At 23.7% G+C, this 18,654-nt stretch overlaps 2 protein-coding genes across 2 annotated transcripts in view; both read left to right on the forward strand.

Annotated features, from left to right (window-relative positions):
• The first annotated feature begins 8,019 nt into the window (after positions 1-8,019).
• LOC128960601 (nuclear pore complex protein Nup160-like) lies at positions 8,020-15,358 on the forward strand. The gene is made up of 12 exons (XM_054306721.1): positions 8,020-8,112; positions 8,231-8,556; positions 9,616-9,880; positions 10,358-10,436; positions 10,508-10,698; positions 10,878-11,142; positions 11,278-11,434; positions 11,601-11,687; positions 11,847-14,474; positions 14,860-14,985; positions 15,062-15,166; positions 15,237-15,358. Exons 1-12 carry the CDS (start codon positions 8,085-8,087, stop codon positions 15,312-15,314), a joined length of 4,335 nt encoding a protein of 1,444 aa, XP_054162696.1. The 5' UTR covers positions 8,020-8,084; the 3' UTR covers positions 15,315-15,358.
• Positions 15,359-16,845: 1,487 nt separating this feature from the next.
• LOC128959982 (inactive tyrosine-protein kinase transmembrane receptor ROR1-like) overlaps positions 16,846-18,654 on the forward strand; it is a 32,579-nt gene continuing 30,770 nt past the window's right edge. Inside the window, exon 1 of the mRNA XM_054306032.1 lies at positions 16,846-17,147. Within this exon, the coding sequence (XP_054162007.1) occupies positions 17,069-17,147 (79 nt within the window). The 5' untranslated portion in view covers positions 16,846-17,068. The remainder of the gene's footprint in view (positions 17,148-18,654) is intronic.

Genomic DNA, 18,654 nt, shown 5'->3' on the forward strand with positions numbered 1-18,654 from the left:
TATATATATATATATATATATATATATACAGTATATTTAATATATAATATTAAACGCGTCAAAAGTTTTGATTTTTATGGTTTTTATACTAAGTCTGGGAAAATATTTTGATTTGCAATTTACAAATTAAAAATAATAAAGTGTAATATTTTATACATTTTATTTAAAAACATTTAAAATTAAGATAAATCTTATAAAATAATTCAATTATATAATTGATTGCATTTAAATAGTATTAAATACGAAGTTTCAAATAAAATATGTAAGTTTTTACTTGATATTGTTTTTATAATAATATTAATTAGCAAAATTATTTCAACACATTTATATATTTTATAGTTAATTTTTTAATTAATAATTTAGTATTTTGTCCTTAATTTTATGTCGTTTAGTATTATATTTGAATTTTATTATGCAATATTATGAATAAAAATAATAATAGTATTGTAAATATTAAATATAATAATAATTATATACAATACGTGATAACAATCAAAAATGAAATCATAGTATCAATACTATAGACTGACTGCAGTTGCCATCAATCAAAGTGAAAGGTTTTTTTGTCTTTTATATTAAACTTTGTTTATTCAACAAAATAGGACTGATTTTTAAAGATCTTATCAAATATTCATTTGCATAAACAGTTTGAATGATTAGTTTGTTGGTTGTAAGGTATGTATGTATTGTACATTACATTTGTATTATACTTCAACTCACTTATCCAAATCATCCATTATTACATCAATAGCAATAATCATATTATTTATTGAATATATCAATCTTTATTTGATTAAAAACAGATTCATTTACAATCAATTGTTTTTAAAAAAAGACAAAAAATATTTATAATAATTAACTAGTTTTATAAAATATAAGTTTATAAGTTTTGCTTATAATAATATGAATAAAATAATTTATGTTTAAATTTATTAAAAATAAATAATTTTAAATAAACAAATAATTACTTTTTATTGATTAATAGAGTAAATTATATAAATAATTTAATTTGTAAATTAACTATATATATATATATATATATATATATATATATATATATATTTATAAATTTATAAATTTATAAATATATATTTATAAAACTTTATTAAAATTATTTTAAAACAAATGTTTATAATAGTTTTATTTTATTTTCTTTTCTTTTCTTTTTAATCATTTAAATCTTTTAATGTACTTTTAAATAATTAGTCTTCAATTTTATAATTTTCATTCAAAATATTTTAAAGATATTTATATATATGAATATAAATTATCATCTTAGATTAATCTTAAATATAAAGTATATATATATAACTTATAGTTATATAAATATATATTAACCATAAATTGTATAAACTTTCAAGTATCAATGAATAATATCAATTTGTTATTTAAATTTTTATTTAAATATTAATAAATAAAAGGTAAATTTTTATAAACATGAGCTCCCAGTCGGAACCAATATTTTATATTATTTATAAAACAAAAATATAATTATAATATAAATAACATTTGATTTATTAAATTATAGGTAAACTTAATTTAAATAATATGTTTATGTGTATACGTTTTATATCTCATTATTTGTGATTTAGGAGAGTATTAAGTTATGGACCAATTTGTGTGCATATTATCTACACAGCAGGTGTTTAATTTCATCCATAATCTTAATGTATAATAAAAATATAATAAATTTTTTGGTAGTCAAATAATTAGCCAAAAGAATATCGGTTTTAACTTATGATAATATTTATTTGAAATGAAATTTCAACTAAAAACTTATTACTACTGGATTTGTCTATTATATTATGATTTTATAAAAAGACGTTTATCACTAATGAGATAAACGATGTATTAAATATAATACAATGAATTGAAAACTATACAAAAAATGATTAATAGAAATAAATTATGCATAGCTTTAAACATAAAGAAAAGCATTGAAATTATAATATAATGTATGTTAGATATGCTCACAAATAATCGGCTCATTCATTGTTTTAATTTGCAACACAATATTAGTAATATATTATAAATTATTTATATTCTTTATTATTATTTTTTTATTATCATTATTTAATTACTATTGAAAATAAAAAGAATAAATTTTTGTTGTGATAAAAATTATTTTTAAATATAAATTAAGGTTAAGTTAGACATTGCTTTAGCATTTCTTTTTAGATGAATGATTGATTTGTGTTTATTATAAATTGTATAATAAATAAAATTATCTTTTAAAAGATATTGTTTATAACTACTATTTTATATGATATAATTATTATTGAAATTTTTTAATTAAATTAAGTTTGTGTTATGGTTTTTGATTATATTTATTTCTGTAATGTTGTGATTTTTAAATTGTTTAAAATGATTTAAAAATTATGTAATAAAATTTTCTTAAAATCCATAAAATATTTTTTTTTGTTTTTAGCTATAAACAAAATTTATTACAAATTTAATTAATTTATTAAATAAAATTTGTCTTTAATTTGCAAAATTTTTAAAATATACTTAAAACAAAATAAATTAAAATTTATTTATTTTTATCACATAAAGCTTGTAATAAATATAGCTTAACACTTTTGTCTTAATTTTTAGTTTTTATTATAATTTATAGTACAGTATATCTTTTTCAAAATCAGTTAACGTATGTTAAATAATATAACAATAAATTGGAATAAAATTCATTTATGATAGAAATGTTTTGAATATAAATTAAATATTTAATTTATTTATTTATATTATATATTAATTACAAAAACTAACAAAAAAATTAGTTTTTCAAAAAAATGATTCAATATTTTATTAGTTATACATTTAATTGTAATTTACAATAAAAATTAATATTAAATGTTATGCTAAAACAAATTAAACAGAATTATATTTTTAAAATTTTTATAACCAATAAACTAATTATTTAATTAATATTAATCTTAACACATAATAAATCTGTTCTAATCTAATGAAATCTAAAAAATTTCATACAAAAAAAACTCATCACACGTTTAGATAACAAAACTTAGAAAGCATTAAATAACTTATATAACATTATAAAATTTTATACAACACTCAATAGATTATAAATAAACGTAAATATTGTATAAGATTTACTGTATTTGCATTAAATGATAACTACAGTAGTGAACAAATATCAAGCAATCAACTAAATTGTATGTAAAGACAACACAATTGTCTCAAATGTTCCCATTTTGCTGTTCTCATCCCATTAAGTAATGTGTGAGAAAAAATCTATTCAAATATCTTAAGTAAACTATATTTATATGTAGTAAGGATTTTAACATAATATTCATTTTAACAATTTTCAATAAAGATTATTACAGTATTTTAAAAACATTATTAGTAATAAATAAAATTATCGAGATATTGAAAGTTGTGTTTTTAAATATATATTATAAATAAAATCAATAAATTTATATTATAATTCATTTATACTGATTGTAAATCTCATTTTGTGATACAACTTACAAGTTAATTATGATTTTTAACTTATATGCTATTAATTAAATTACCAACTTTTCATACACTTATTCAAATATTGCACCTATTTTTAATTTATAAAATGATAAATTAAAATCTATTTTAGCAGATGATCAATGCTTATTATAAACATGATTTTACGTATTTTGATTTAATATTTATTTAGTTTTATAATGTCTAATTTAAATATTGTTATAATAATTTAAATATTGTTATAATAATTTAAATATTGTTATAATAATTTAAATATTGTTATAATAATTTAAATATTGTTATAATAATTTAAATATTGTTATAATAATTTAAATATTGTTATAATAATTTAAATATTGTTATAATAATTTAAATATTGTTATAATAATTTAAATATTGTTATAATAATTTAAATATTGTTATAATAATATAAAACACATAAATACTAAATTATCAATAAATTTCAATTTACTACATCAATACATTTTGTACAAACTCATTGATTTCACTTAATTTATACAAATAAACATTTAATAGATATAATAGTGATTATAATAATTATAATAGTGGCGATTGAAGGATGAATTACCAATAAATTTACTGTTAATGATATAATAATCTTTAGCTTTGGCAGCGCTAATAGAGACTTAAGTCTAAATAAAGTATTGTACTGTATATACATAATGTTTATTACTACAGTAATACGTTTATATACGTTAATACATTACATTTATTTCTCATATAAATTATAAAAATAAATATTGTAATTAGTATAACTTTTATAATTTTAAATAAATATTTTTAAGAAATGCGAGTATTTATAATAAATAAAAATATACATATAATAAAAAGATATTGAATTTTTGATTGATTTAAATGCTAAGTAATATTACAAATTATGTTATGCTAATTATAATTGAATAAACTATAACAAGTAATAAATTTTTGTTAATTATTTTATTATTTAATAACTTTTTGTAATTTTATACTTATTATCATAAAAAATAATTAATAAAATTTTCAGTAAGGTACCAATATAATTTATAATATATTATCAGATAATAAAATTATTGAACATTTAATGGCTAATAGCTATACTGTAATAATAATTATAGAAAAATTGTGTATTATATCTAAAATTCAAATTCAATTATATGACTGGGATTTATACCATATTATAATCTATGATTATTTTAGTATAAATCTAATAAATAACTTTAATATTTTTATAAGTTTTTAAATTTAATTATTCAAAACATTTATAACCTAAAATGTATTAATATTAATTATAAGACTTCATTTGATAATTTTGACTTTTTTAGATAATTTTGAAAGACTTTATTTAAAACAGTATATTAACTGTTTTATAGTAACATTTGATAAGTTATTTCATACTATAACATAAAAATTGTAGTCTCACTTGAAGTAAGTGAAGATTATGTGATCCGTCCATTGATGATAACGATTAGTAGTATAATAATAGTGTGTAATAATGTTGATGAAATAACTATAATATTATTGTTTAATATTTGTTATAACAAATCAATTGATTGTGAGAAATAACTGTTTACATTAAGTTTTCAAACAATTGATTCAACAAATTATTTTGTTTGCAATTTTTATAAGTCTTAAGTGAATATAAATTCATTCAAAAGTAAGGAAGCATTGGTAGTAGTATTGAGGGTACGGGTCATATAGTGGTAGGTTATGATAGTTATAGAGAATCAACATATAATTTATACATGTCTTAGACTAACCATTTTTAACCAACTAATGAAAATCAAGTAAACATTAATTCTGCAATTTCTTTGCTTTATATTATTTGTCATGACTTTTGTTGTTGACGAGTGTGTGAAATGTTTTGTTCAAATCATTGTTCATAATGCAAGTGATGTGTAGTCAGCGGCGGTCCAAATGCCAGAGCAAAAGCCAACAGCGCTAACAAACTAAAGACCAACCAATGATTAGACCAACGAGTTGTGACTTCTTGTGATGCGTTCGTTAAACTAATGTTTAGTCGTATAGGCGTTGAGTTTGTTGTCATCTTATATAACAATTGTTACACCAGTTTGTAATCCCGAGGGAAAAATGTAATGAATATTAAAAATCATTACATTTATTCAAGTGATTCATTCAATTATTACAAAACATTATTACCTCTAATACACACATACACATACACATACACATACACATACACATACACATACACATACACATACACATACACATACACATACACATACACATACACATACACATACACATACACATACACATACACATACACATACACATACACATACACATACACATACACATACACATACACATACACATACACATACACATACACATACACATACACATACACATACACATACACATACACATACACATACACATACACATACACATACACATACACATACACATACACATACACATACACATACACATACACATACACATACACATACACATACACATACACATACACATACACATACACATACACATACACATACACATACACATACACATACACATACACATACACATACACATACACATACACATACACATACACATACACATACACATACACATACACATACACATACACATACACATACACATACACATACACATACACATACACATTTTTGCTGATAAAATAAAGATATACTAATACTTTCTTTTTTAAATGAATCAAATATTGTTATAATAATGACTATACAGTATATACAATTTATACCGGTATATCAAATGTATATACAATATAACGTACAAAGTATTGATTTAATTTGTAATATGATTTGATTGTATGTGAAAATTGATGTTCCAGTCATGACATATGTTTTGATGACAATCAAAAGGTTTCTCTAATTTAAATGATTTTTTTGAAATAATATTTAAAAAAACACTAACTTATTAAAGACATATAAAACATAACAACATTTGCAAATATAAATATATATAAAGCTATATAATAGTTATAAAATATATTGTTAATGTATAATGTTTAATGTTTTTTTTTGTTTAAGTATTATTTATTATTTTAAAATTACGAATTTAATGTATTTAATTAAATAAGGGAAATGTATGGGAATTATTGTAATAATGCAAAATATAGTGTTTTCAAAATTATTTTCAACTTAATTCGCTAATGTTTCAGCATTTTATAAAATTATATATATTAATTGTTATAATTAAAGTTTTATTTTATTATTTAATGATTATAATAATATAATCAAATTATTTATAATTAGCCAAAACATAAAACACATTCATTGAGTATAAGAGAAGTATTGTATGAACTTTTCAACTAATGTCACAAACAAATTAAAAACAGTAAAATATTTATTATTTTATAAAAATATAAATAGTTTACATTTATAACATCAATTAGTACTGTACTATATCTTAAGTTATACTGCATAAAGTATATGTAAAACTTACATCAAAAAACTTATTAAACAATATCTTTTAGATCCAAATGTACTTATATTACTATACATTATATGATATATTAATATTAATAATATTAATAAAGCAATCATTTTAAGGCATATATTTGTTTCACTGGTGAAAATGTTTTGACTATATTTTTTAAATGAAATAAAATCCAAACGATAGACATCTAATGACTTAATTATTTCAATCATTTTTCTCACTGACTGTTGTTTTGCCAAATCTTTATTTCATTTATACAAACTATTAATATTAAAACTTTTGATTATCAATCAATAAAGTCATTTACGGGACAATTTTACTTTTGTAATCAATTCACTTACAATTGATTTTATTGCTTCAAATAAAATAAAAATTTAGTTTATGTGAATTTTAATTTTAAGAGTAATTAGTTTATTGTGTAATTAATTATGTTATATATAATTAATATAAATTTATATAGTTCAACTTAAACACATGTTAAATAAATTATCATAAAGTGTCAATAACTTGACGGGAATTACATGTCTAATAATAAAAACATATACTGTATATGTCATACAAAAATATATAAAACATTTTAAATTTGCATATTATTGTAAATTTTCTCAACATTAAAATTGTTTAAAACAATTTATGCATTTTCAAAAAATAAATATACTGTATAATAATACTACATTATGATTGTTATTATACAGTATATTAATATAAAAATGTTATACATTGTATAAATACTTTAATATACAATACTATAACAATTTAACAAAGTTTAATTACAATTAAAACTAATTTAATAATGTTTCCAATTATATAACAAGTTAGCATAAAATAAATTATAATTTATTAAAATTAACCTGTTGCTTTAACTAAAGTTTATTATATATACTAAATGAAAATTGTAATATGTTATAAAAAATTTAAATAAATTATAATTAAATTAAATTAGTTTTAATCGGTTTATTACTAACTAATGTCTTGTTTTGTCTAATAGTGTATTATATTATTAATACTATTAATTGATAATAATTAATACCCGAACCAAATGTCCATAAATGATGTAACAATAGGGACAAAGACAACCTATAGTTTGACATTTAGAGTTAGATAACAATTGATGACATAATTGATGTACGAATTATAGTGACAACACATGTGCGCTAAAAATGACTGCAAATTACATTCAAATTAAATGTAAATATAATTGATTTTAATTGGTTTTAATGATATGATTATATAAATAGTTTATATTTTAATGATATTAATAATGATTTTATGATTGAGTTATATTAATATTGTTGTCTACTTTCAGGTGCGGCCAACAGTACACTACAAGACTTCAAGCTATGTGACAGTGCGGGCGCCTATACCTATCACGACTCAAATGCGTGGACAACAAACACTTGCAATCGATTCATATACTGGAAGACCAGTAATGACATCCTTGAGCTCACAGAGCTCTCTATGGATGTCAACCTCACGGGAAACCAACTAAAACTACACTTCCAGAAGAGCCCTGTTCTCGAGGGGGTCAGCATTCATGAGACGATTGATAAGGTATACGTATTGGTGGCCACCGTGTCATCAGTTCACCGCTTCATCTTCAATCATCCCCGCAAACTGGGATCTATTGCACCGGTAGGTTAAACAACATTCAATTATGTCTTTATTGAATAATATTGACGACCAAAGTCTTAGTATTTATTGATTGATTGTTTTGTTAGATCTAATAACCAATAATATCATATAATATTATATATGATATTGTTTTGCATTTCTGAAGCCGATGTAAAGTCCATAGATATGACAATACATTACTCCCTGTCCTAAACCCCAACAAACATTATTTTCTATGAGAAAGACTTGTTTTTCAAGTGCTATAAATGTTCCCATAATTAAGATGCCATTAGTTGTCAATGCCTTAAATTATAATAGATATTGTGGTTAATATTTGTAATGATTATTATTATTATATATTTATTATTTATAACATATTTTATATCAAACGACAGCAATAATAAAAAGTTTTTAAGTCATTGAAACCTTTTTGAACAAACATATAGACATCAATAGAAAAGAGTTCTTGAATTGATTTTATTGAATTTTTTCAATTGTATTATATCTAGGGTTCGGACAAATTTACTCTCGTTTTATTTTCCATAAGTTCCCTATGTTTCCTGTGAATTCCCAGGGAATCTATTTCCTTGTGCTACCACCTATTGAACATTAGACAAATTTTGTTACAAGATTTGAATTACATTCATTAAACAGTATATAATATCAGTAAATTCATTGAATTAAAATTTATTTTTAAATATTACAATTAAATTTTTTTGCAAAAAAAATAATTTTTGATATTATTAATTTTAGAAATTTAAAATATATTTTTCTTTCTAACGGGCTAGGGAGGGAAATTAAAATATTTTCCGGGAAAATTGGAAGGATTTTATTAGGGAACTTCCCTTCCTGGGAAAGTTGCCAGAACTCTAATTATATCTGACGAAACATATCACTCATATTGAATGCAATAATAGAAATATAAATTACAGTCACCACAGACTTCCTCATGAAATTCATTTTATATTATGATTTCTAACAAAAGTTAATATTTAAACTTTTACTTAAATAAAAAAATAATTTTTTGAATAAAAGGTTATTTTGCACATAATTTACTAATCATGAGAATTATCCAAACAGACTACCGGCAGTTCCCCTCAAAGTTTAATAACATCAATGACTGGTATAGAGTTATCCCGAGTCTCTATCTTTTATAACGCCTATACAATGAATTTGGACGATCCGAGCAATTGTAGTGTTTTATCAACTTATGGGTCATCAATGGGTTTACCTATACCTACCACTTCTTGCTCTTGGCTTACACCACAAAAAGAGGCAGTTTTTGTAATCGCTAATAATATGGGATCATTATTGGTGGTCCGTTTAGGTGCACCAGAAGATGCAGGTAATTGATTATTAAATTTTATTTATTTGTTTTTTAATGAAGACATGACATTATCAGTGATAATGAATTTGCTGTGAATGACTCAACAGATATAGTATTGTATGAATTGTATAGCTATTCGGTTCGGTTATTATTGTTGAGAAAATTTCTTAACATTTTTCTATGATTCCCATCAAATGATTCACATTTTTGGCGCATATTTTGTCATTTTATAGAAAAAAATATGTAATAAAAAATTGTTTCAATTTTAATTAACTTTTAGTTTTAAAATTTAATGAATCAATTTTGGCATATTATCAGCCATTATATTGAAATATAAAAATATAAATAAATAAAATACTGTTAATTAAAAACTAAAGATTTATTATAATATACAATAAAATTATTTGATTAAAATAATGCATTTATATATATATAAACTAAAATAATTGTTGAGTTATTAAAGTTATATGATTTGCATATTTTACTCAAAAACAGGAAAAGTAATTAGTTATGAGTTAAAGCAGACAACAATTATAGGACGTCTTTGGAGTGGAATCGTACCATCGATTATGAAGTATTGTACTCTTTGTTTATAATTTTTAATAAATAATGATTGTCTGTTTGATTGACTTTAATATTAATTAGAAGTACTCAAGAAGGCGAAGAAGCAGCTATTAGTTTGGTTTGGCATTCAATACATAACGATAACTTGATATTTGCATTGTGTAGAGATTTAAAGATAAAGATGTGGTCATATAAACGACAAGAATGCTTACTATCTCATCCATTAGTACCGCAAAGTCAGACATTACATAAATTGTATTCAAATATGAGTGGTATGTATTATATAATAAATTGCATTTTTTTATTTGTATTACCTATTATTCCAGTTGAATGTCTTGTATTTCTATAATTATAAATTTAATTATCACAAAATGTAAAATTTCTAAAAACTTTTTGAGGAAATTATAGTAATTCATTATACATTGAATATGACATTAATATGATATTATAGTGCGACGGCCTATCATTTTAAAGAAATGGATCTCAAGAGACAATTCGACACTATATTTGGCGGCTTTTATAGCAATTGGCGAACAAAGACAGTTTGCTTTGTTTGAACCCATACTTGAAGACAATCAGTATTGTCTTCGATCATTGGCTGTAATCAATGCACCTGAAGTTGATTTAATTGATTTTTGTATTATCAATAACCAAATTTGGTCGCTTTGGATCAATGCAAACAATGTCTCCAAACTCTTGTATTGTCCAATAGATAAGTAAGTGTTTTCCCTTTTTTTCTTAGTGTTGAGATTTGATTCATAAAACAGTTATAATTAATATATTGGAAACTGAGTTAAGACGACATACTTTGGTATAAAAGAAGTATTTAATCGGAATTATGTTTAACACAGTTATTCTTCGTGGGACTGGAGATCACTTGCCTTACACTCACAGTTCACACATAAGATTAACATTAACTCAATTCTTGTGGATCCAAGAGAGCTATACATTCAAGACATTTTCATGAGTGGGAACTTTTCAATGCAAACAATTGCCAAATCAATTAGTGTGAGTTAAATAACTTTGCGATTACACTATTTATATATATATATCTTATTACACACTATACAGTGTATACAGTAATAATAAACATTTATCCCCCACTTTATCAATTAAAACATACTTTTATACAATTATTTTGTTTTTTAAAAATAAATTTTAATATTAATCATAGATAATGAGCCGAATTTCTGAATCATCATTAATTGGATGTAAAACTGAGTTACTTATTGAAGAAGCGACTAAAGTGGTTGAAAATAAGGTAAACAAACTTTTTAATTATTTTATTTTAATGAGTAAATTTAGATTATATCTTAATAATAGTTATATTGTTTTATAAAAATATTTTAATAAATTTTATAAATTATGTACTATAGTTGTATGATATATATATTTATTATATTATGTTATTATTTTAAAGATCCGGAACGTTGTCGGAGCCGCCGAACTCTCTGCTGAAGAATATACAGCACTAGAGTTGGAGTCGTGGCGTAATTTGCACTCATTTTGTATACAATATGACAACAATGAGAATAAACCTCTCGGACTTTTCTTTGATCCCAAAACTGGGTTTAAAGGGATTATCAAAAAATCAAACATTGAATTCCCGGTTAAAAGCGATCCATTGGATGAAATAATAGTGAACTCTATTGTCGACGATTACAAGTATGATTTGAGTGTTGTCTGTGAAGACCCTTCACTGGAATCAAGTTTAGGACATCTTTTAAAAAGTATTGCATTAATTAATGAGACACTCGTTGAAGACAATTTGGTTTGTTTTGAAGCATATTTATTGAGAGGCGAATCACCGATCATTGCCGCCGAAGTACTTATTGATAACTCATTGATTTTAGCAACAGATCCTAAATCAGCAAATGGAGAGCCTTTAAAACATGCATTTAATAATATAATAACAAAAGCACCACAACTTTTAGATGCCATTAATTTAATTATTAGAGCACTTGAATCATATATTAAAGACACTAATGAAGAACAAACTATTTTATCAAATGGTTTACAAATTATTTCTCCAGTTTTTGTTAATTGCTTTTCAAGTAATCGCGGACTTAATTTGTTGAGCGAAAGTGTTAAGCGAATGGTACGCTTGAGGTTTAATTTCTGTCGCGATTTACTATTATTTCAATCATTTATTATTAAATTACGAAACAAAGAAAGTCTTGAAGTGATTGAAAAGATCAATACGACTACAATACCGATTACCGCAGAATTATTAAACGCATATTATTTGATGACATGGATTTGTGAGACACCAATGAATTTAACTAATGTCGGATCAATTGTTAATGAAGACAGTGTCGCTCTTTTATCACTTTTAGAACTTAACGAATATATTAATATTAACAGAAGTGGTCTCTCTTCGACATCATTTTTATTTGATTGCGGACCTAAAACTATCGTCAATTATTTTATTCAAAATAATGGCGGAATTATAGCAAAAAAATTGTTAACAAATAAGTTAGAAAACGAAAACGAAACTGTGGCCAACTTAGAGTTGTGGTCAACAATATTACCGCAATATATTCAGTCAATTGCACTCTTGATCTCTCCAATTACCAGTCATTTTCATTTGCCTGAATTTTTATTGGGTTTTGGACAATACAATCTTCTTATAGAATATATCAATAAATTGGACGTCTGGTGTGAGTGGAACTCATACTCGCGTCTCTTTTTGAAAGCACTCTCTTATTTGATTACCGGAGAGTCATATAAGTCAGTCTCACTTTTTAATAGAGCTTTGTTTGGTGTCATAGCATCTGAAAAAGATGAAGAATTATTTATTAAGAGAATTATTGGACATAATTTTCAACTTGAAATCGACGAAGAAGTTGAAAATAATTTAGAAAATAGCAAATTGAATGTGATTTATAAATATTACAACAAATTATTACAATTATTTGCTATTTATGGTAATCCAAGTGATGTCATTCAAGTAGTTGACAGCGCTTTGTCTGCTTTGACTAATCCAAATACTGGTGATAATTATAATGAACACATATCTTCGTTATTGTCGACAAAATTTATGGCTCATTTAGAGCTCGGAAACACAACTGAAGCCTACGAGACAATGATATCAAATCCAGATTTGTCTCAGAAGAAGATATGTTTGAGACAATTCATTGTCCATCACTGTGATAGCGGACAGTTATCATCGCTTACAGCATTCACTTATATAGATATTGAAGAAGAATTTGTTAATATAATAGAGTCGAGGGCCAGATCTACTGATTTGCATTTGTCTAATCATATCAATTATTATCATCTTTTATATTCATATTTTGTAAGAGACAGTAACTATCGCAGAGCCGCGTCTATTATGTATGAATATTGTCGAAGACTTAGTCAGGAAACTAATGGCATTGAAAGCATTGAAAAACAAGTGAATTCATATGTTATTGTCTTAAATTGTCTTAAAATAATTAATCCCAAATACTCGTGGATTGTTAAGCATTCATATAAAATGAATAACTCGTCTCCGATGACAAAACGCAAACACGGATCACCTGAACAGTCATTGGATGAAATGGATAACAATCGCAAACTGGAAGTTGAAATACTTGACAGCGTTAATATCAAATGTGAATATGAATTGATTAAATCAAGACTTAGATTATTACAAAAAGATGAGAAGACATACGCTATCGCTAATACATCACTGACCGCCAGTCAAACTGTCCGATTACTAATTGAGGGATCACTCTATGACATAGCCTTTAATTTATGTCAATTACTTAAACTAAATTATGAACCTATATTTGAAGGCATTGTTTCAAAATATATATATTTAGTTCAATCGGGAAACACCATTGAAGTGGTAGATGTTTACGATTGTTTTGTGGACAATGACACACCATCTCTTGGGTTTATTGCCTGTGCTCTTATGACACCAGTTGATAAAATGTGGCATTTGATCACTACTTATTTGAATAGATATGAAACACCCGGACAAACAACATATAAGAAATGTGTGGCACAAAAATTATTAGCAAATGGATTAATGATACCGACGTGTCTTAAATTGAATTATCAGGTGATTTAAAGCTTATTTAATATATTAATATAACAATATATAATGTTTTTATTGTAATGATAATATATTAAAATTAGTACTTAATAATACTAATTATTTAATAGCTTTCCTAATGCTTTTAAGTTTTAAAAAGCATATAAAAAATATTATATAATAGCAATAATTGGCAAAAATTCAGAAAAAGCATAATTGACTAATTTAGATGTTTGGCTTATCTAAAATATTTTTTACATTAATAATATTAAGTACTTAACGATATATATATATATATATATCGGTATTAACATAATTTATATCTCATTAAAGTTTATATTGTATTTTCTAACTAATTATAAGTTCATTAATAGATTTAGAAAAGTTGTTAAATTAGTTAATTATATTACAGAAACAAAATTGTCCGGAATTTCTTCGGTTGTTAATAACTCACAATTTCATTGAAGAGGCGTTCAATTTGTCAATTGAATACATTCGCGCTTTTATGGGAAAGGGAACCGACTATTTTGATATTCGGGTAATTATATCTAAATTCAAAATAACATATTTTTATAAAAAAAAATATTTATTATTTTTTATAATCTCTTGTCTAGTCTGCTGTTTTACCCAACACTCGTCCTCTTTATATTCCTTATCATATATTTAACGTTTTGTTACGAATTTTAAATGAAGAGAAAAGTGTTGATAAATATAAAAAGGTATTGAATTGTATTTATATTTAATTAGTTGTGACATAATTTGAGACAAACTTTCATTTTATTGTTTCAGATGTACAACACTTTGACTATAGAAATGAAAAAACTTCGCGATTTGACTATTCACGCCTCAAACTCGTTGAGCATATGATTTAAATTAAAATATAATTTTTAATAATAATTATTTTTATTAATTAAATCAATTTGAAAATATCACTGCCTTTTAATTATATTATGATTAATAAAGAATTTTATCATTAATATTACTAATAATATTTTATAATTTTAAATTAAACTTAAATTTGAAAATATTTCTATTAATTATTTGAATAAATAAATAAAATAAAGATTTTTTGTGCTGAAATTAAACTGAAAATATAATGAATTGAATCAAACATATGATATCGTTTTAATTAGACAACGGAACTATAGTACAGTATAACCAAAGTATGTTGTGGTCTCTAATTATCATCTTTTTAGTCGTAATGATCTTAAAACGGAAATATAAAACCGAGACTTTGGAGACAAAAACAAGAGACTAAACCTCCAGTTATGTCGTGAATCAGATTTCACTGTAAAAAAGCTTAAGTCATCTGTTTTCTCAAAGCTGTCTTTAAAGTCATTTTTGTGACTGAATCTTACAGTACTTTACTATTACAGTACTATTATATTATGTCTAAAAATTATTTGTGATATCAATCAGTGAAATTCATACAAATGTTTTGTCAAATATTGTTCCTAAAGTAATATAAATGCTTTTAAATAAATGAAAAAATAATGCACTTAACTGTGTTAAGAAAACGATAGGAAAATATCTGCCGTAAAAATACATTTTTTCATATTAATGATATTAATAAAAATAAAAATTAATATTAGCTTTTTATATTTATGATAAGTTATAATGACTTAAAATTATACTAAATATTAAAAAACTATATCATTATTGAACTCAAATTGTTTTTTATTTGAGTATATATTTTCGATAAAACTTTTAGTATTTAGTATTTTGCTCATATACTGTATTATAATTATTATTTTTACAGTTAAAAGCAATTATAGTATGGTATTGGATAACAACAAATTAATTGCAATATAATTGCAATACATTATATCGTGTTAAATAAAGTTATATAAATTATATATTTTGAATGTTTTTAAGGCTAGAATTGACATAAAAATTACTATAGTTATTGAATGACATATTGTTAATTGAATGGACATTTTATGTATTGTAAATACAATACAGGAATTTTAGGCATTGATTTTGTGAGATCTTCTGTATGTAAATAATAATCTTAAATATTTGACAACAAAACACATTATTCACGATTGGTATTCAAACAGAATAGTTGAACACTTATTTTACTGAATGTTGTTTTTATGCCAACAATACAGCCAAACCCCTACCAGTCCTCGCCTCTTGTGGTGTTCCGGTGCCATCACTCGCGAGACTATTTTTCCTTTATTTATAGGTGTACTCTCTCTTTCTCTCTCTCTCTCTCTCTCTCTCTCTCTCTCTCTCTCTCTCTTTCTCTCTCTCTCTTTCTCTCTCTCTCTCTTCCCCTCATTCACTCACTTTTCACTGACTCAGTAACTCTGTATGGAGTCGTCTCCTATGGTCTCCTATGGTATGGTATTTGGTTTCAAGCAGTGAGAGAGTCGTTGGTTTGAGAATCAGAGTTAGAATCTGTTTGTAAGCACAGGAGTGAAGATCTCATTGAATGCATTGAATTCATTGAAAGCACTGTTTGTTGTGATGCACAACAAGTTCATGAGTTTTGGGCACAACTTTAAACACATTATTGAAAACTAAATGCTTTTGAAAACTGTGTTTTCTGTAATTATTAAAGCCATAGATTTTTGTGATATCAACTTAATTATTAAATTGAAATCAATTGAAAAGTCATGTGTTATCGACATATAATTTTTGGATTTCTTTATATAAACTTTTTACTGCAATGTTGTCAATCCATTGGAAAAAGAGGTAATATTTATAATATTTATATAATTTATTTTTAATGCAAGTTATAAATTTAGTTTAATAAAAATAACAATAATGCTAACAAATAGTTCAGTAACTTTGGTATTATAATACATATGTTTCAAAAATTTTGAAGTATTAACAGTACTCAACAAAACCCTATTTCTACAAAAACTCTAACAAACCCTTTACTTAATATATATTATTTAATGTTTTAATGTTTTTTAAAAATTTATTTAACTAAGATAAGATCGTTTATTTTTTATTTAATATCAATTTATATTATATTTATTTATAATTTTTAATATATATATTTTAATTTGATAAATATTTTTAAAATACTATTAATATATAACATATATAATAAGTTTTAGTACATTTACATCATTGCATGTTAAATAAGAGTTAAATGAGTTTTTAAGTTTCAAAGGAAAAATAAGTTTATTGAAAATTTTCTGTAAGTTTGCTATCAATCTATAGACCCAAACACCCAACTCGTTATCTCCTGAATCAAGGCTACGGTTAAACAGTTAGTCCCGTTCCGCATGTGTTGCACACAAACCAAATGTTAATGAAAATCATTTGAGATCAGTTGAGCTATCGGTGCTGTGATCCCTCTCCATCCCATTTCTCTCTATTTTAAGCAATCATTTTAGTGACACATTTAGTGCTGATTCATATCAGTGAGTGAGAGGTTGTCAGTCAAAACCAATAAAACTATTGGTGACTAATTTGATGACTATTACAACTGAATCCACTGTCACTAAAAATTATACCTTATTTTTACATTTATGATGATTTAGATGACTTTAATGGTCTACACTGATGATGATAAACCCATATTAATAATAATATTTTCAGTAATTATAATAAAAGATTAGTTAGTAAGAGTGGGTTATCATAATTCGATAGACTTATGTCTACAATAGTCTACTGGTGTTTATGTAAGCGATATAATACTGTATTACAGAATTCATACTTTATATAGTGTACTATAATTGGATTTATTGTTAAACTTACCATAAAATTTGAAATATTTATTATAACCAAAAAAAAAAATAATAATCTACACCCGGGATTATCGTATGATATAATGACTTCAACAATAGCTATGAAAAACCAAAGGCGCTCTAAACGGTCAAATCCCTGTGCGATCCAAAACATTGCTCTCAAAGGCATAATATAATGTTTCATAAATTTTTGGCCCTATTTTCACTCATTGAGTCACTCTTACTGAATATTCAGTAGCTTTAGGGCCCTATTATTCTTAATAAAACTCCCGTTTCATAGTTTGTACTAAAATGTAACACATTTTGAATCATAAGCTGTTTTGACAACAGTTGTAATTGTAATGAATAAAAACTTAAAATATAAATATTGAGACTATTATTAAAAAATTTAAATAATTTAAATTATAATTCACTTTAGATTGATTTAAATATATGAGTAATTTTTATTATTTTTATTTGCTATATTTTTTAGTAACACTGTGTTTAAACATCCAAATAAT

The sequence above is a fragment of the Oppia nitens genome, unplaced genomic scaffold, assembly GCF_028296485.1.
Source record: "Oppia nitens isolate AA-2021 unplaced genomic scaffold, nextdenovo-longstitch-racon4-pilon3 scaffold4_pilon_pilon_pilon, whole genome shotgun sequence".
Taxonomy (NCBI): Eukaryota; Metazoa; Arthropoda; class Arachnida; order Sarcoptiformes; family Oppiidae; genus Oppia; species Oppia nitens.

Coding starts and splice junctions, on each gene's coding strand:
- LOC128960601 (XM_054306721.1), top strand. CDS start 8,085: ATGACTGCAAATTACATTCAAATTAAAT. Junction 9,881..10,357: donor AGGTGCACCAGAAGATGCAG/GTAATTGATTAT, acceptor ACTCAAAAACAG/GAAAAGTAATTAGTTATGAG. Junction 11,143..11,277: donor TTGTATTGTCCAATAGATAA/GTAAGTGTTTTC, acceptor TGTTTAACACAG/TTATTCTTCGTGGGACTGGA.